At 49.2% G+C, this 19,954-nt stretch overlaps 1 protein-coding gene across 4 annotated transcripts in view; it reads left to right on the top strand.

The window, feature by feature from the left end:
- The window catches only part of DSN1 (DSN1 component of MIS12 kinetochore complex), a 341,302-nt gene that overhangs the window by 243,751 nt on the left and 77,597 nt on the right, over positions 1–19,954 (top strand). For all 4 annotated transcript variants that reach the window (XM_086961432.1, XM_086961414.1, XM_086961423.1 and 1 more), the window contains one exon: positions 9,617–9,704. In XM_086961432.1, the coding sequence (XP_086817558.1) occupies positions 9,617–9,704 (88 nt within the window). The remainder of the gene's footprint in view (positions 1–9,616; positions 9,705–19,954) is intronic.

Here is a 19,954-nt window from a genome sequence, read left to right as displayed (position 1 = left end):
CCGCGGCGCCTTCGGGCCCAGCGGACCCGTCTGGTGGCCCTAGCGGGTCGGGTGCTTCGGCCCCGACGCCGGCGCGTGCTTCGGCCCGACGCCGCTGACGCCTTCAGGCCCGGCGCCGCAGGGCCCCGCTGGATCCGCTTCCGGGTCGTCGCCGGTTGACCTTATGACATCACCGTCGCTGGTCCCTAGGGTGTCACCTCCGGCGCCGTCTTCGGGCAACGCCGTCCCCGATGCCTCCCTCGATCCGGTTCCGGCATCGGAACGGCACCCCTGGGCACCGCTTTCGACGCTGGTTGGAGAGTTTTACTTCAATGAACCGGCCCCATCTTTTGACAACCCTGAATTTCAGGACATGGGTGATGAGTATTGGGAGGGGTCTGAGGACCCTCTGACACGTGAGTCCCAGGACTGGACAGGTGAACTTGGGGATGCCAGTGGTCTGGACACTTCGCCAGACACTGGTTTTGTCTCACCCCCTACCGTGGCTACGGAGGAGGAGGGGGCAACCTTCAGTGTGGTGTTGACGTGGCCAGACGCCACCGCCCGGCCCTGGGCGACCCTTGTTTCCTATCCACCCATCCCACCCCGAGAGCCTGGTCATTCGGGCCTCCAACTCCCAGACCGCATTCCAAGAGGTATGAGCAATAGGGCAAGAAGGTATTCTCCTCCCTCAGTTTGGGACTGCGGTCTTCCAACACCGCATGCCTCTTGGGCCGCTACACCCACTCTCTGTGGGACACGGTCGCGGACGTGCTGCCACAATGCCCGGAGGAGGTCAAGGCTAAACTCACCCAAGCCCTTTTGGAGGGTCGAGATCCAGCACGCTATTCCATCCGGTGTGGGCTGGATACCACCGACTCACTGGGCAGAGTGATGGCAACGACGGTGGCGATTCGTTGCCACGCCTGGTTGAGGTCCGCCAACTTTTTGGCCGATGTCCAAAATACCCTCATGGACATGCCGTTTGATGGCCGTCACCTTTTTGGCGACAAGGCAGACCATGTGCTTGAGCGCTTTAAGGACTCCAGGGGTACGGCCAAGTCCTTGGGCCTCTCAGCCCCGCGCCAGCAATTGGGTGCCTTTCGCTCCTTTCGTGGCCAAGGAAGGGGCTCCCCCACACGTACTGCCAGCCATGCACCGCAGACTAATTATCAACGCGGTGGCGGCCGTGGAAACCGCCGTGGCGGCGGTCGGGGACAACGGCGAGGGCAGTCCACACCTTCCCCCCGCAGCATCAGCCTCAAAACCCTCCTAGTCCGTGCTTTCAAGCCCATGTGACGCCAGTGAGAGGCAGGGTTCGCCATTACCACTTCCACTGGCGCACTGTCACATCGGACAGGTGGATGCTGCAAATCATCCGAAGGGGCTACTCCCTCCCCTTCGAGACGATCCCTCCAGCCATGCCACAGCAATTCTACTGCGTGTCGGAGGATCATTTGCGACTTCTGCAGGAGGAAGTTACGGCCCTCTTGGCCATGGGGGCCATCGATCGCGTTCCTGGGCCAGAAGTAGGTTGTGGTTGCTACTCCCACTACTTTCTGGTACCCAAGAAGGGCAAAGGGAGCCTACGCCCTATTTTGGATCAACGGAACGTCAACGGCTTCCTCCGGAAGGAGAAGTTCAAAATGCTGACACTGGCTCAGGTCTTAGCTGCCCGGGACCCTGGAGACTGGATGGTAGCGTTGGACTTGCAGGACGCTTATTTCCACATCCCCGTCCTGCCGGCCCACCGGCGCTATCTGCGGTTCACGGTAGGCCACGAGCACTTTCAGTTTACCGTGCTCCCCTTCGGCCTTACCAGCGCCCTACGGGTGTCTTCACGAAGGTGATGGCGGTGGTCGCAGCTCATCTGCGCAGGTTAGGGGTTTCAGTCTTCCCCTACCTCGACGACTGGTTGTTGAAGGCGGGCTCGCCCCAGACAGTCGTCAGCCACCTCCAGACGACGGCAGACCTCCTGCACCTGCTGGGGTTCTCCATCAATGTGCCGAAGTCACACCTGTGTCCCTCTCAAAAGCTCCTCTTCATCGGAGCGGTTCTCGACTCGGCGCAGTTTTGGGTTTATCCTCCCAAGCAGCGGGTTCGGGATATTCAGGCTCTGATCTTTCAGCCTTTATCCCGAGTCTCGGTCAGGTTGACGCTGCGGCTTGTCCGACCATGTCCTGATCTCGGAAGGCACTGCGAGACAGCTGCAGTGGTGGCTCACGGACCACAATTGGGTCAGCGGCAGATCCCTCTCCATTCCCCAACTGGAGCACGTAGTTGTGACGGACGCGTCCCTCCAGGGCTAGGGAGGCCTCATGGGAGAGGCGGAGATCAGAGGCCTCTGGTCTCTGGCGGAGTCCCGGCTCCATATCAACCTTTTGGAGCTGCGGGCGATTCGTCTTGCACTGAAGGCATTCCTCCTCTCTGTCCGGGGGAGTGTTGTGCAGGTGTTCACGGACAACACCACCGCCATGTGGTACTGCAACAAACAGGGCGGGGTGGGGTCGTGGACCCTCTGCCAGGAGGCTCTGCGCCTCTGGCAGTGGCTGGAACATCAGGGCGTGACCCTGTTGGTTCAACACCTGGCAGGTTCTCTGAACGTCAGGGCGGACGAACTCAGCCGCCGGTGCATGATGGATCACGAATGGCGTCTGAACTCGGACGTGGCGCAAGGTCTCTTTCTGCAGTGGGAGAGCCATGGTTAGATCTATTCGCCACCGAAGAGAACGCGCAATGTCATCATTTCTGCGCGTTGGAATTTCCAAGGCGGCACTCGCTCGGAGACACTTTTCGTTGTGAATGGAGTTGCGGTCTGTTGTACGCCTTTCCGCCTATACCACTTCTGCTCAGAGTGCTGAAGAAGATCAAACGCGACCGGGCCCAAGTCATCCTTGTGGCTCCGGACTGGGCACGAAGGTACTGGTATCCCGAGCTACTCAGTATGTCAGTCGATCCCCCGGTTCGTCTGCCTCTTCAGGAGGACCTTCTGTCGCAGCAGCAGAGGACGGTCCTCCACCCGAACCTGTCCAGTCTCCACCTCCATGCTTGGAGATTGAGCGGCGACAGTTGAGGCCATTTGACTTGCCTCCTGAAGTCTGTAATATCATTCTGGCAACCAGGCGTCCCTCCACAAAGTCGGTATATGCCTGCAGGTGGAACAGATTTGTGGCATGGTGCACAGCAAAGGCTGTGGATCCTCTCTCTGCTCCTCTTTCTGAGGTTCTTCTCTTCCTTCTTTCTCTTGCCCAGCAGGGCTCTGCTCTGGGCACTATCGAGGGCTACCTTTCTGCCCTTTCAGCCTTTCGAAGGCTGCCTGATCAACCATCTTTGTTCAAGTCCCCTATTGTAACTTGTTTTCTGAAAAGCATCACACACACGTTTCCACCTGTTCCATTCGTGATGCCTCAGTGGGACTTAAACCTGGTTCTTACTTATCTGATGCGCGCTCCCTTTGAGCCACTTCACAACTGTCCTATCCACCTTCTTACTCTGAAGACTGAATTCCTGGTTGCCATCACCTCTGCCAGGAGAGTGAGTGAGCTCCAGGCTCTTTCATCCGAACCTCCTTTCCTTTCTGCCCATCCGGACAAGGTTGTGTTGCGGACTAGACCCTCTTTCCTGCCCAAGGTTGTCAAGGCCTTCCACATCGGGCAGTCCATCACCTTGCCCACCTTCTTTCCACCTCCACCTCCGCATCCCTCAAAGGAGGAAGAGAGGCTCCACCGTCTGGACCCAAAACGTGCGCTATCGTTTATCTGGATCGCACTCGCCAGTTCCGGGTGGATGACCAACTCTTTGTTGGTTACTTGAGCGCTAAGAAGGGATGGGCGGTGGACAAGCGGACAACCTCTCGGTGGGTCATCTTGTGTATCAAGGCATGTTACTCCTTGGCGAAGAAGGAGCCTCCTGTTGGGCTGAGGGCCCATACCACTCGGGCCATGACGGCTACCACTGCCCTGGGCCGGGGTGTCCCCTTGCAGGACATCTGTCAGGCAGCTACGTGGGCATCGCTGCACACGTTTGCGAGACACTACTGCCTGGACAGCCAAGTCCGGAGGGATGGCTTCTTTGGTCGCACCGTCTTCCAGGACTTTCTGGTGTGATTATTGGTTTGCAGACCCATCTCCGGGGTTTGTATTGCTGGGGTATCTATTCTAAGGTAAGGAATATAATCCTAACCTGTTTCTTTCAGATGAACAGGTTACTTACCTTCGGTAACAATATATCTGTAAGAAACAGTAGTTAGTATTAGATTCCTTACCGCCCCACCCATCCTCCCCGTTCTGCGAACCGATATCTAGGGTTAAGGTCATCCCCTTTCAGGGACCTAGTTTCAATGGCACCAGTGTTGGTTTTTAACATGGCTCTGCGTTTCTGGCGCGGAAAAGCTGTGTCTAAGAACTGATGTCATTACACTAAAGGGGGTTTAACCCATGCAGTCACGGGGACCTGGGCGCTATGTGGTACATATAGATACGGGGCCCCCGTAAGAAAAAAGGTGTGTTTTACTAGCTACACTAGCACTTAACAGCATTCAAGAAACAAAGATTCACAATTTTGAGAAATTACACAGGTATTGCAGTTTATTAACAACACTGAGCACCTATAATGGTGACATTCACTTTATATTAATTAATATTGAATAGGAAGCCTCAAGGTGAGGGGGGAAAGGAAAAGAAGGGGGGGTGCTTAAAGATGTGAAGTTCAAAAAGAGATAGGCACATTTAGTCAAAAAAACACAATGTTGATACCACAATCAATAAAGGATCAAACATTTCAAATGCAACAAGCCGAAATTTGTGGCCAATATTAATAAAGTATTGGAGGGAGACATTCTACGGTCACAGCCTAAAATTGGAAATGTCAGGGACTTGAACCGGATGTCCAAAGGGAAGGAGCCGTCGACGTTTCGACCCCTGTTTATAGGTCAGATTAGGTCCTTAAGCGGGGTCTTCATCAGGACAAAACAAGGAAAGAGGTTGTGGGGCAATAATATCATGGTCAAAAGGCCTCAGGGGGCTCTGATGTGGGAACTCGGATAAACAGGGGTCGAAACGTCGACAGCTCCTTCCCTTTGGACATCCGGCTCAAGTCCCTGACATTTCCATTTTTAGGCTGTGACCGTAGAATGTCTCCCTCCAATACTGTATTAATATTGGCCACAAATTTCGGCTTCTTGCATTTGAAATGTTTGATCCTTTATTGATTGTGGTATCAACATTGTGTTTTTTTGACTAAATGTGCCTATCTCTTTTTGAACTTCACATCTTTAAGCACCCCCCCTTCTTTTCCTTTCCCCCCTCACCTTGGGGCTTCCTATTCAATATTAATTAATATAAAGTGAATGTCACCATTATAGGTGCTCAGTGTTGTTAATAAACTGCAATACATGTGTAATTTCTCAAAATTGTGAATCTTTGTTTCTTGAATGCTGTTAAGTGCTAGTGTAGCTAGTACAACACACCTTTTTTCTTACGGGGACCCCGTATCTATATGTACCATAAGAACTGATGTCAGCGTGCCGAGGCGTCGTCTAAGTACTCCGACGACTTCATCACGGCACCCACGACGGACGCGGAGCCGCAGACGACGCCTACCGACGCGCAAGGGTACTGCTACGCAAAAATTTACGGATCCAGTCTGAAGCCTGTGGATATTCTAAGGTAAGGAATCTAATGCTAACTACTGTTTCTTACAGATATATCGTTACCGAAAGTAAGTAACTTGTTCAATTGGCAAAATATAACAACTGATCAATGGGTGCTTAACATTATTCAGTTTGGCAATACGTTAGAGTTTATTCAAATTCCACCATCCATTCTACCTCACTTACAAACAACAAAGCATCTATACGTCCTGCGGCTAGAAGCCTGGTTGATGTGCCAAAAAGAGGCAATAGAATACGTTCCGACATCCCAGAGAGGGAAAGGGTTCTACTCCTGTTTCTTTTTGGTACGGAAGGCTTTCAGAAAATGACGTCCTATCCTAGACTTGACAACTCCCAACACCTACCTCAAGAAACAGTCCTTCCGCAAAGTCTCCTTGCAAGACATACTACTGCTTCTAAATTCAGGAGATTTCATGGCTACTCTAGACCTACAGGACGCTTGTTTCCATGTTCCCATTCATCCATCGCACTGGAAGTATCTCTGCTTTACTGTAGCCAGGAGCCACTACCAATTCAAGGGCCTGCCTTTCAGCCTAAGATCGGCGCCAAGGTTTTTTAAAAAGTGTCTGGCCTCGGTGGGGCTCTCCTCAGAAGGCAGCATCACCAATTCTTACCTAACTTGGATGATTGGCTAATCAAAACACCGTCTATTTCGGCAACCAGGATGTCCACGGCGACTTGCACAAGTCTGTTCGAAAGTCTAGGCCTTACCTTAAGCAAGGGGAAATCAAACCTACAACCCTCCAAAAGCATTTCCTTTCTGGGAGCTATATTGGACACAACTGAATAAAGCCTGTTTATCGCTCGAAAGACAAACCAAACTGTTATCTGTTGCTCAGCTCTTCCTAAGAAAAAAGTACCTTTCAGTTTGCCGTTACAAGTCTCTCCTAGGGTCAATGTCATCTTGCATTCCCCTCATTCCCTTTTCCGCCTGAGGATACAGCCCCTTCAGGAACAACTAAACTTAAAATGGTGTCAAGTGGTCGGTTTTTTGGAGGATATCATCAGAGTAACTTCGACTTTGGTTCAAGCAATATCTTCGTAGCAACGGGCATGGGGAGTCCTGTCATGTAGCACTTCCACATAAAAGAAAAGCGAAGCCGAAACTGAAGAACACACAGGTTTTTTATTGGGCTTCAGGCAGGCAGAACATCACCCTGACGCGTTTCAGTCATTGGGTGTGGCCTTGATCACAGGTGAGGCAAATTGCAGTGGGTCAAAATCGCATATCATTGGTCCCAGAGGTCACGTGACATGATTTTAAACTACTGCTCCACAAATGCATTTGTAGAGTCTCTGCGGGCTGTGGTAGATGTACTCTTTTGGCTCAATAGCTTTCTTTAACCAACAGCTCGCAGTATATACATGTCTCGGTGTTTGAGGACTGTGATGTTGGTATTATTCTGCTCTGTGACATCTTGTCCCACAGTCCTTACAAGGTGCATTGTTATTCAGGATGTCACGTGTGCTAAATATAGCGGTTACCCTTGTAGTGTTGGATGCCTTTCAAAGTGCTGCCAAAAGGATATCTTGCTGTCCTCGCACTTCCAACACTAGTGAGTTCCAGTTGGCCAGAGGAGACGTAACTCATCTTGTACTCCCTTTCACGCCGTGATGCAAAATTCCATGGATAGTCCTTTTTTGTAGCAAAACGGCGTCTGGGACATGATCCCTATTTAAATTAAGCAAAATGTCTCCAACGAAGGGGAGCCCCCATCCCTGCAGGGCGGCTTTGCACCAACGGGCATGGAGAGTCCCGTCATGTAGCACTTGAACTAAAAGAAAAGCGAAGCCCAACTGAAGAACACGCAGGCTTTTATTGTGCTTCAGGCAGGCAGAACATCACCCTGGCACGTTTCGGCCGCTGGGTGTGGCCTTGTCAGAGGTGAGGCAAATCACAATGGGTCAAAATCTCATATCATTGTTCCCAGTGGTCATGTGACATATTGTTAAACTACTGCTCCCAGAATGCACTTGCACATTCTCTCTATATAAATATATATATGCATTATTAGATAAATTGTTGAGTATGAGTTATGTACTTTGTCCTATTGCAGTTTTAGTAAATAAGAATTACAAACTTGTCTTCCTTTTTTACCTTTTGATTTGTATTTTTTATTCAAGGACAATTACAGCAAAAATGTGCTGCTAGCTATTCTGATTCAAGCATGTGAATCTATGAAAGTTCCAATAATGTAGTAAGAAAATAAGTTACTTACCTGTAACTATAGTTCTCCAGTATTGGAATCTTTTATAGATTCACGTGCACATGTGAATCTATGAAAGTTCAAATACTGGAGTAAGAAAATAAGTTACTTACCTGTAACTATAGTTCTCCAGTATTGGAATCTTTCATAGATTCACTTGCGACACACCCTCCTCCTCTGAGAAGCTCACCTTTAAGACTTTTACGGATATGCTTATTGCACTGGTGCTGTGAAAATCTGAAGGCCAGAGGTTCTCTCAGGAGGGTTCTAGAGGGTAGGGTGTTCTGATTGGCTAAAGCATAGATTTGGTCTCTTTTACAAAAAAGCTACACATATGTTACAAAACTGAAATGGGCCTAAGCCTCTTTTTCTAGTTTATGCTAACTTTGCATTGCTGTTTTGATATACCGGGGACTCCCATCTTGATGATGGGGAAGGGTTCAAGCATGTGAAGCTATGCAAGATTCTAATACTGGAGAACTATATTTACAGGTAAGTAACTTATTTTCTTCCTGGGCCTACTCTCACTGGCCTTTCAATTAGTGGAAGAAAAACCCCTCCCCAATCCCAGGTATTTGTCTGTGCTCTGGGAGCAGTTTTCACACCTAATTCAGGCCAAGTACTTACTGTTCATTTGCTGGAGAGCTAATGCAAATTAGCCTCCTGCATCCTTGGGCAGAGAAAACGTAGCTTTAGAAAAGTTCTATTTTCAATATATTTAATAAACAACCAACTTCACGGCTAGACTGGATTTGTATTATATATAAAAAGAAGTCTTTGAATGGAGTCTGTGGCTGGTACAGGTCAAATGTTATAAAGTGTTTCATCTGTATTCTGACTTTTCTGATGTGCCAGCTACTGCCTCATCAGTAACAATATTGTTTTGGGCCTAGTCACTGGGGGAACATGCCATTTCTAATAATATCATACATGTTTGACTCTTAAATATTATTCACCCAACTTTGGGCTGCAAGTTGTGCTTAGGGGGTGACTGCTTTAAAATCAGGTTTTCTGACCTGTCAAAAGTCTGTGCTGCAGGGTTCTAGCTGCTGCTGTTAGGTACACTGGGTAGGCCTGCTCCACTCCACAATTCTGCCCAATATACTATGGCATTATCACAAGGTTATATGTGCCAATCAGGTTTTAAGTCAATTGTGACCTATTTTAGCAGTTAGAGCACATACTCTGTGCACTGGATAGCAGTGTCCCAGTATTCGAGATAAAGGTTACCAGCAGATGAGGTCCCAGAAAAAAAGAAAAGCAGGGTGTGACAACCTAAACAAGGATCACTTTGCAACACAAAGGTTCACATCAGTGGATTATTTTCAGGACATGCATGCAATGAATTGTAATTTAACTAATTTTAATATCGTGTATATCGAGTTGAGATCTTGCCCACTGTGTCTTATGTTTTACACCCCATCTCAAGATGTTTTAATCTGGAAATAATGATTGTACAAGTTAACACAACTCTTTAATAACAAAAGGCCCCTAATTGTTCCCACATTTAATGTAGGTGACATCTGCCACATAACGAGTTTATAACTTGATCTGTCTACCTGGTAATTTAGTTTAAGTGTGCAATGTATGATTTCGATTTGGATTTAGGAGAAGACCCTACGCACTGTAGTTTGTCAGATTAGGGGTGGCGGTCACGTTCAAAGCACTTTTGATCGGTTAAGTGTAGGTACTGCCTAGAAAATGTGTATGATGCACATATTTACGATTTCTAAAGCAATGCACTGTATTCTCTCTGTAGATTGATGAGCTGCAGCAGGCTGTCTCCATAGTCCACTCGTTTATGGAAGACAATTCCCAGTATTTAAAGAGCATTTCGGCAGAACTTGGTAAGGGACGCCTACCTGTTTCTTTTCAATTAAATTCATAATAAGACTAGAAAAATGTAGATAGGCAATGTATGTGTCTGTCCTAATGACACATTTCTGGATGCCTACAGATCACAAATGTAGAGCTGCTTCACCACAGAGAATAGTCCACTTTTTTCTCATGAATAGTTTGCCAACGGTTCTGAAAATCAGATCAATTAATGTTTGTCATGTTTGAGTACAGAATTTCAAATGAGGTGTTCAAAGTTGGTTAACGTTTATTTTATATTTATTATAAAATGTGGGACAAGATCATTCCAGTAGATCATCCAGTTTACTTATTGTCACATGACAGTGCATCTCTGCCATAGCTAAAGACCTACAGACTCTTACGGTCACAAAGATGGTGAACGGGCCTACGCATAATATACCATACTTATGTGCTCACACTCTCTGCCCATTCATATCCTGAAGAGATAAAATAGGTAGGGGTTGAGTAAGAGCTTCAGAATCATTCTTAACATGTGCAGTACAAGCATTGATTGTTTACTTACATGTAGCAAAGTAATATTTTGACTATGGACTCGAAGCAGGTACACTTTGACAAGTGTGTTCTGTGTTCCAATGTCGCATACAAATCTTTCAGACTTAAAGCAGTTGTGTATTTTTCTTGGGAAATGTAATGTCCCAGATCAAAAAAATATTCTAGCTGCTTCAGCCAGTAGATCTAATTTGGAAAATGAAAGAGTGATAATGGATTTTAATACTTTGATTTTCACCACCACTAACCTGCCCAAACCCGATTTCATGATTTTGGTTAGTTTCCTAAGGTCATCTTGTTGAGAACTTTATTGTGAGAAAGTGAGAAAAAGGGCATTTGATTGAGGATTGTATCAGTGAAACCGAAGGTAGCCTTTTGACGGTGCTTCTTAATTAAAATAAAAGTTAGTACACAGATAACATGGAATTTCTTTCTGATTTATATTTTGTGAATACGTTCAAAAACAGGCCTATATAGTACTGGGATTACCAATCTCATCATTGGGCCAAGAAGATCAAATGTGCTGCTGCCGAAATTGGTATTGTACACTGGAATAAACACGTCAGGTCCTGCTAATCGAACCAATTTAATCAAAGTACACAAAGAAGATGGTTCTCCTTATAAATCATAGAATTACTCCATACAATGTGTTGATAAAATAGCAATTCTTCTCTTTCAGCTTCTGTATATTTTTTGCTTTCTTCACTTGGGCAAAATATTCCTCCAGAAGCTGGAGGTATAGTGAAATACATAGGCCCTCATTATTATTGCATTGGTAATTCCAACTAGGTCATTTCACACTCCGAAATACTGATACAGTTGGGATCAGTAATTCCAGGTTAGACAGTTACCAGGCCATCACAAATTCTGAACTTTTAAATGGATGATAAATTTCGGAATGTATGCTTCTGCTAAGATTCCATCATTCCAGGCCTTTTTTCACCTACAAATTTTGCCAGGCTTTTACTGGTGAAATTTAGATTTTTTTCAGGGTTTTCATGGTGAAATACCTAGAAGGAAAAAACCGTGAGTAATGTTTTGCCCACACAACTCATAATCCTGATTCACCAGCTAATGCCTGCTACTGGTCATATTGAATTTAGCCAGTAATATAAATGACGGTCATTGTTGGGTTACACAAAGTAACTTTTAATTTAAGACTTTTTGGTGGCCTTTATTGTGCGTTTGAAAAATAAAATTGTAATGACTAAAAAGGAATGTTAATCTCTCCCGCAGAGTATGCCAAGGACAGTTTCTGGCCAGGTCATCAAAAAGACCTGGGGCGCGGTGATGACTGTCTTCTGACCACCCTAGTGCAGCTTGTGCGGTTGGACCGCCACTGCCCCGCAGCAGCCGCTGGAGAACCCTCATTCCCTGTCGGTGTTGTGGCGGTCAGGAGGCCACAATATGCTTGGCGGAATTGCAGCGATCCCACCAAGCATATTACAAGTTTCATCTCTGCCACTGTGTTCATGGTGGTTCATCTTCCATGAAAACCGTGGCATAGAGGAAACCAAGGGGGGTCTGAGCCCTGAAAATGGGAACCACAATGGCAATGCCAAAGGCATAGACTGAAAAGTCCCCTTGTGCCTCTGAACCATGGGGTGTATGCCTGTGTGCATGCACCCCAGTTTCGGCACACCATGGACTTTTCAGTCTATGCCTTTGGCATTGCCATTGTGGTTCCCATTTTCAGGGCTCCACCGTGGGAACGGTAACAAAAAAGCCAGCCAGATACGAGAAACACTTGTAACCAGGCGGGCGGACCGACCATGGGTTTTGCGGTGCTGCGGACAAGGCGCTACACCGCCAAACTCATTGTCAGGCTCATAGACATTATTGAAGATAGTCTGTTTAATGTGAGCTATTTAACATGTTCTTTAGAATGGGAATGCTTTCCTCCAAGAATGGAAAAAAATACCATATAATTATTTTAAGCTATAGACAAAGCATGCATACTTCAGCTCCCACCATTCTCATCAATGAACCATTCTGTCCCAGCAATTACGAGTGGAAGTTGCTGTGACAAGGGATCTGAGGCAAAATTGTTTTCCCCCCTTCTTGGCTGCCTTTGACAGAAATAACTGTCAACAAAACTTACAACTACATTATCAATCCTCTGCAAGAAATAAAGCACCACAGTGGGCATACTTAATTTTAGGTCTCGGCCTGACGTCAGCAAAGCTGCTGTAGAGCAGAGAAACCAGATCAGCAGAGCTGCTGTAGAGCCAGAGAAACCATATCAGCAGAGCTGCTTTAGAGGGAGAGAACCAGGTTAGCCTAGCTGTTTTAAAGGGACAGAACTGGGTCAGCAGAGCTGCTTCAGAGCCAGAGAACTAGGTCAGCAGAGCTGCTCTAGCTGACACTGACCCTGCCTGAAACTGAGCCTGCCTGCCACTGAGCCTGCCTGCCACTGAGCCTGCCTGACACTGAGCCTGCCTGACACTCACTCACTGACACTGTCTGACACTCACTGTCTGACACTCACTGACTGACACTCACTCACTGACTGACACTCACTCACTCACTGACACTCACTCACTCACTGACACTCACTCACTCACTGACACTCACTCACTCACTGACACTCACTCACTCACTGACACTCACTCACTGACACTCACTCACTGACACTCACTCACTGACACTCACTCACTGACACTCACTCACTCACTCACTGACTGACACTCACTCACTGACATTCTCATCAATGAACCATTCTGTCCCAGCAATTACGAGTGGAAGTTGCTGTGACAAGGGATCTGAGGCAAAATTGTTTTCCCCCCTTCTTGGCTGCCTTTGACAGAAATAACTGTCAACAAAACTTTCAACTACATTATCAATCCTCTGCAAGAAATATAGCACCACTGTGGGCATACTTATTTTTAGGTCTCGGCCTGACGTCAGCAGCGCATGCGCTGCTATCGTCATACGAGACTTCTTGGAATCGATACGATTCCAGAAGCCTCGTCCCAGCTCTGCCTTCAGCTTTCATTCGTGCACGTCGGATGGCGTCTCGAATTATGCCTAAAGCAGTGCAATGATTGCACTGAAAGCATGCCAATCATTCCTTGTTGCCACCCTGTCTCCTTTTAGGCATGCCCACTGGATTGGATTGTTAACGGGCGGATTTACACTCTTTCCTTCAAAGGACTCAAAATACTTTTATTTTCTAATTTGCAGCGCCGTCCACATGCTTGTAATGGCCACTGAAAGCTTCTCCTGCTTCAGCTCCCCCACCCTCGCAAAATGTTGAAATCTGCTGCATCATCAAAACACCTCATCTCTCTGGTGTTTAGCTTATTAAAGAAATCGTTTCATGCATTCATTTGCGCATTATGATGAGCTGACGAGTATATTTTGTGTGAGGTGGGGTTGGACTACAGAGCTATGTTTGAATGGTCAGAGCCTTTAGAGCCAGAGAACTAGATCAGCAGAGCTGCTGTAGGCAGAGAACCAGGTCAGCAGAGCTGCTCAAGAGCCTAAGAACCAGATCAGCAGAGCTACTATAGAGGCAGAGAACCAGGTCAGCAGAGCTGCTTTAGAGGCAGAGAACCAGATCAGCAGAGCTACTATAGAGGCAGAGAACCAGGTCAGCAGAGCTGCTTTAGAGGCAGAGAACCAGGTCAGTAGAGCTGCTTTAGAGCCAGAGTACCAGGTCAGCAGAGCCGTTGTAGAGCCAGAGAAACCACGTCAGCAGAGCTGCCTTAGAGGGGGAGAACCAGGTCAGCAGAGCTGCTCTAGAGCCAGAGAACTAGGTCAGGAGAGCTGCTGTAAAGCTAGAGAAACCAGGTCAGCAGAGCTGCTGTAGAGCCAGAGAACTAGTTCCGCAGAGCTGCTGTAAAGCCAGAGAAACCAGGTCAGCAGAGCTGCTGTAGAGCCAGAGAACCAGTTCCGCAGAGCTGCTGTAAAGCCAGCGAACAAGGTCGGCAGAGCTGCTTTAGAGCCAGGGCAGCAGAGCTGCTCTACAGCCAGAGAAGCAGGTCAACAGAGCTACTCTAGAGCCAGAGAAGCAGGTCAGCAGAGCTGCTGTAGAGCCAGAGAAGCAGGTCAGCAGAGCTGCTGTAGAGCCAGAGAAACCAGGTCAGCAGAGCTGCTGTAGAGCCAGAGAACCAGTTCCACAGAGCTGCTGTAAAGCCAGAGAAACCAGGTCAGCAGAGCTGCCCCAGAGCTAGAGAACCAGTTCAGCAGAGCTGCTGTAGAGCCAGAGAACCGGGTCAGCAGAGCTGTTGTAGAGCCAGAGAACCAGGTCAGCAGAGCTGCTGTAGAGCCACAGAACAGGTCAGCAGAGCTGCCCCAGAGCCAGAGAACCAGTTCAGCAGAGCTGCTGTAGAGCCAGAGAACCAGGTCAGCAGAGCTGTTGTAGAGCCAGGGAACCAGGTCAGCAGAGCTGCTGTAGAGCCAGAGAAATCAGATCAGCAGAGCTGCTGTAGAGCCCGAGAACCAGGTCAGCAAAGCTGCTGTAGAGCAGAGAAACCAGATCAGCAGAGCTGCTGTAGAGCCAGAGAAACCAGATCAGCAGAGCTGCTTTAGAGGGAGAGAACCAGGTTAGCTGAGCTGTTCTAAAGGGACAGAACTGGGTCAGCAGAGCTGCTTCAGAGCCAGAGAACTAGGTCAGGAGAGCTGCCCTAGCTGACACTGAGCCTGCCTGACACTGAGCCTGCCTGACACTGAGCCTGCCTGACACTGAGCCTGCCTGACACTCACTCACTCACTGACACTCACTCACTCACTCACTGACACTCACTCACTCACTCACTCACTGACACTCACTCACTCACTCACTCACTCACTCACTGACACTCACTCACTGACACTCACTCACTGACACTCACTCACTGACACTCACTCACTGACACTCACTCACTGACACTCACTCACTGACACTCACTCACTGACACTCACTCACTGACTGACACTCACTCACTGACTGACACTCACTCACTGACATTCTCATCAATGAACCATTCTGTCCCAGCAATTACGAGTGGAAGTTGATGTGACAAGGGATCTGAGGCAAAATTGTTTTCCCCCCTTCTTGGCTGCCTTTGACAGAAATAACTGTCAACAAATCTTTCAACTACATTATCAATCCTCTGCAAGAAATATAGCACCACTGTGGGCATACTTATTTTTAGGTCTCAGCCTGACGTCAGCAGTGCATGCGCTGCTCTCGTCATACGAGACTTCTTGGAATCGATACAATTCCAGAAGCCTTGTCTCAGCTCTGCCTTCAGCTTTCATTCGTGCACGTCGGATGGCGTCTCGAATTATGCCTAAAGCAGTGCAATGATTGCACTGAAAGCATGCCAATCATTCCTTGTTGCCACCCTGTCTCCTTTTAGGCATGCCCACTGGATTGGATTGTTAACGGGCGGATTTACACTCTTTCCTTCAAAGGACTCAAAACACTTTTATTTTCTAATTTGCAGCGCCGTCCACATGCTTGTAATGGCCACTGAAAGCTTCTCCTGCTTCAGCCCCCCACCCTCGCAAAATGTTGAAATCTGCTGCATCATCAAAACACCTTATCTCTCTGGTGTTTAGCTTTTTAAAGAAATCGATTCATGCATTCATTTGCACATTATGATGAGCTGACGAGTATATTTCGTGTGAGGCAGGGTTGGACTACAGAGGTATGTTTGAATGGTCAGAGCCTTTAGAGCCAGAGAACTAGATCAGCAGAGCTGCTATAGAGGCAGAGAACCAGGTCAGCAGAGCTGCTTTAGAGGCAGAGAACTAGGTCAGCAGAGCTGCTTTAGAGGCAGAGAACTAGATCAGCAGAGCTGCTTTAGAGGCAGAGAACCAGGTCAGCAGACCTGCTTTAGAGGCAGAGAACCAGGTCAGCAGACCTGCTTTAGAGGCAGAGAACCAGGTCAGCAGAGCTGCTTTAGAGCCAGAGAAACAGGTCAGCAGAGCCGTTGCATTGCCAGAGAACCAGGTCAGCAGCCCTGCTTTAGAGCCAGAGAAACAGGTCAGCAGAGCTGCTGTAGAGCCAGAGAAACCACGTCAGCAGAGCTGCCTTAGAGGGGGAGAACCAGGTCAGCGGAGCTGCTCTAGAGCCAGAGAACTAGGTCAGGAGAGCTGCTGTAAAGCTAGAGAAACCAGGTCAGCAGAGCTGCTGTAGAGTCAGAGAACCAGTTCTGCAGAGTTGCTGTAAAGCCAGAGAAACCAGGTCAGCAGAGCTGCTGTAGAGCCAGAGAACCAGTTCCGCAGAGCTACTGTAAAGCCAGAGAACAAGGTCGGCAGAGCTGCTTTAGAGCCAGGGCAGCAGAGCTGCTCTACAGCCAGAGAAGCAGGTCAACAGAGCTGCTCTAGAGGCAGAGAAGCAGGTCAGCAGAGCTGCTGTAGAGCCAGAGAAGCAGGTCAGCAGAGCTGCTGTAGAGCCAGAGAACCAGTTCCACAGAGCTGCTGCAAAGCCAGAGAAACCAGGTCAGCAGAGCTGCTGTAGAGCCAGAGAACCAGTTCCACAGAGCTGCTGCAAAGCCAGAGAAACCAGGTCAGCAGAGCTGCCCCAGAGCCAGAGAACCAGTTCAGCAGAGCTGCTGTAGAGCCAGAGAACCAGGTCAGCAGAGCTGTTGTAGAGCCAGAGAACCAGGTCAGCAGAGCTGCTGTAGAGCCATAGAACAGGTCAGCAGAGCTGCCCCAGAGCCAGAGAACCAGTTCAGCAGAGCTGCTGTAGAGCCAGAGAACCTGGTCAGCAGAGCTGTTGTAGAGCCAGGGAGCCAGGTCAGCAGAGCTGCTGTAGAGCCAGAGAAACCAGATCAGCAAAGCTGTTGTAGAGCAGAGAAACCAGATCAGCAGAGCTGCTGTAGAGCCAGAGAAACCAGATCAGCAGAGCTGCTTTAGAGGGAGAGAACCAGGTTAGCTGAGCTGTTCTAAAGGGACAGAACTGGGTCAGCAGAGCTGCTTCAGAGCCAGAGAACTAGGTCAGCAGAGCTGCTCTAGCTGACACTGAGCCTGCCTGACACTGAGCCTGCCTGACACTGAGCCTGCCTGACACTGAGCCTGCCTGACACTGAGCCTGCCTGACACTGAGCCTGCCTGACACTCACTCACTGACACTCACTCACTGTCTGACACTCACTCACTGACTGACACTCACTCACGGACTGACACTCACGGACTGACACTCACGGACTGACACTCACGGACTGACACTCACGGACTGACTCTGACACTGACTGACTGACACTGACTGACTGACTGACACTGACTGACTGACTGACTGACACTGACTGACTCTGACACTGACTGACTGACACTGACTGACTGACACTGACTCTGACTGACACTGGGACTGACTGACTGATACTGACTCTGACTGACACTGGGACTGACTGACTGACACTGGGACTGACTGAGACTGACTGACTGACACTGCCTGATTGACTGACACTGCCTGCCTGACACTGCCTGCCTGACACTGCCTCATTGACTCACACTGACCGACACTGACTGACCGACACTGACTGACCGACACTGACTGACCGACACTGACTGACCGACACTGACTGACCGACACTGACTGACCGACACTGACTGACCGACACTGACTGACTGACACTAACTCACTGACAGACACTGACACTGTCTGACTGACACTCACTGACACGGTCTGACACTCATTGTCTGACACTCACTGTCTGGCACTGTCTGACACTCACTGTCTGACACTGTCTGACACTCACTGTCTGACACTGTCTGACACTCACTGTCTGACACTGTCTGACACTCACTGTCTGACACTCTTTTTCTGACACTCAGTGACTGACACTGTCTGACACTCAGTGACTGACACTGAATAACTGACACTGACTGACCCTGACTGACCCTGTGACTGACTGACCCTGTGACTGACTGACCCTGTGACTGACTGACTGACACTGTGACTGACTGACTGACACTGTGACTGACACACACTGACAGACACACACTTACAGACACACACTGACAGACCCACACTGACAGCCTGACTGACAGACACTGACTGACTGACCCTGTGACTGACTGACCCTGTGACTGACTGACCCTGTGACTGACTGACTGACACTGTGACTGACTGACTGACACTCTGACTGACTGACTGACACTCTGACTGACACACAGACACTGACACACACACAGACACTGACACACACACAGACACTGACACACACACAGACACTGACACACACACAGACACAGACACTGACACACACACAGACACAGACACTAACACACAGACACTAACACACAGACACTAACACACAGACACTAACACACAGACACTAACACACAGACGCTGACACACAGGCGCTGACACACAGGCGCTGACACACAGGCGCTGACACACAGGCGCTGACACTGACACACTGACACAGACACACTGACACAGACACACTGACACTGTCACACTGACACTGACACACTGACACTAACACACTGACACTAACACACTGACAGACCGACACTGACTGACTCTGACTGACTGACACTGACTGTGTGACACTGACTGACTGACACTGACTGTGTGGCACTGACTGACTGACACTGACTGTGTGGCACTGACTGACAGACACTGACTGACTGACACTGACTGTGTGACACTGCCTGATTGGCTGACACTGACTGTGTGACACTGACTGATTGACTGACACTGACTGTGTGACACTGATTGATTGACTGACACTGACTGTGTGACACTGATTGGCTGACTGACACTGACTGACTGAACCTGACTGACACTGACTGACTGACACTGACTGACTGAACCTGACTGACACTGACTGACTGAACCTGACTGACACTGACTGACTGAACCTGACTGACTCTGACTGACTGACACTGAACCTGACTGACACTGACTGACTCTGACTGACTGACACTGACTGACTGAACCTGACCTACACGGACTCTGACAGCAGAGCTGCTGTAGAGTCAGAAAACCAGGTCAGCAGAGCTGCTCTAGCTGACACTGACTGACTGACACTGCCTGACCACTGACTGCCTGACCACTGACTGCCTGACCACTGACTGCCTGACCACTGACTGCCTGACCTCTGACTGCCTGACCTCTGACTGCCTGACCTCTGACTGCCTGACCTCTGACTGCCTGACCTCTGACTGCCTGACCTCTGACTGCCTGACCTCTGACTGCCTGACCTCTGACTGCCTGACCTCTGACTGCCTGACCTCTGGCTGCCTGACCTCTGGCTGCCTGACCTCTGGCTGCCTGACCTCTGGCTGCCTGACCACTGGCTGCCTGACCACTGGCTGCCTGACCACTGGCTGCCTGACCACTGGCTGCCTGACCACTGGCTGCCTGACCACTGACTGCCTGACCACTGATTGCCTGACTCTGACTCACTGTCTCTGACTGACTGACACAGACTCTGGCTGACACGGACTCTGGCTGACACGGACTCTGGCTGACACGGACTCTGGCTGACACGGACTCTGGCTGACACGGACTCTGGCTGACACGGACTCTGGCTGACACGGACTCTGGCTGACACGGACTCTGGCTGACACGGACTCTGGCTGACACGGACTCTGGCTGACACGGACTCTGGCTGACACGGACTCTGGCTGACACGGACTCTGGCTGACACGGACTCTGGCTGACACGGACTCTGGCTGACACGGACTCTGGCTGACACGGACTCTGGCTGACAGTGACTCTGGCTGACAGTGACTCTGGCTGACAGTGACTCTGGCTGACAGTGACTCTGACTGACAGTGACACTGA

Source organism: Lissotriton vulgaris, chromosome 1_1, assembly GCF_964263255.1.
Source record: "Lissotriton vulgaris chromosome 1_1, aLisVul1.2, whole genome shotgun sequence".
NCBI lineage: Eukaryota > Metazoa > Chordata > Amphibia > Caudata > Salamandridae > Lissotriton > Lissotriton vulgaris.
This window is presented reverse-complemented; position numbering and strand designations above follow the sequence as displayed.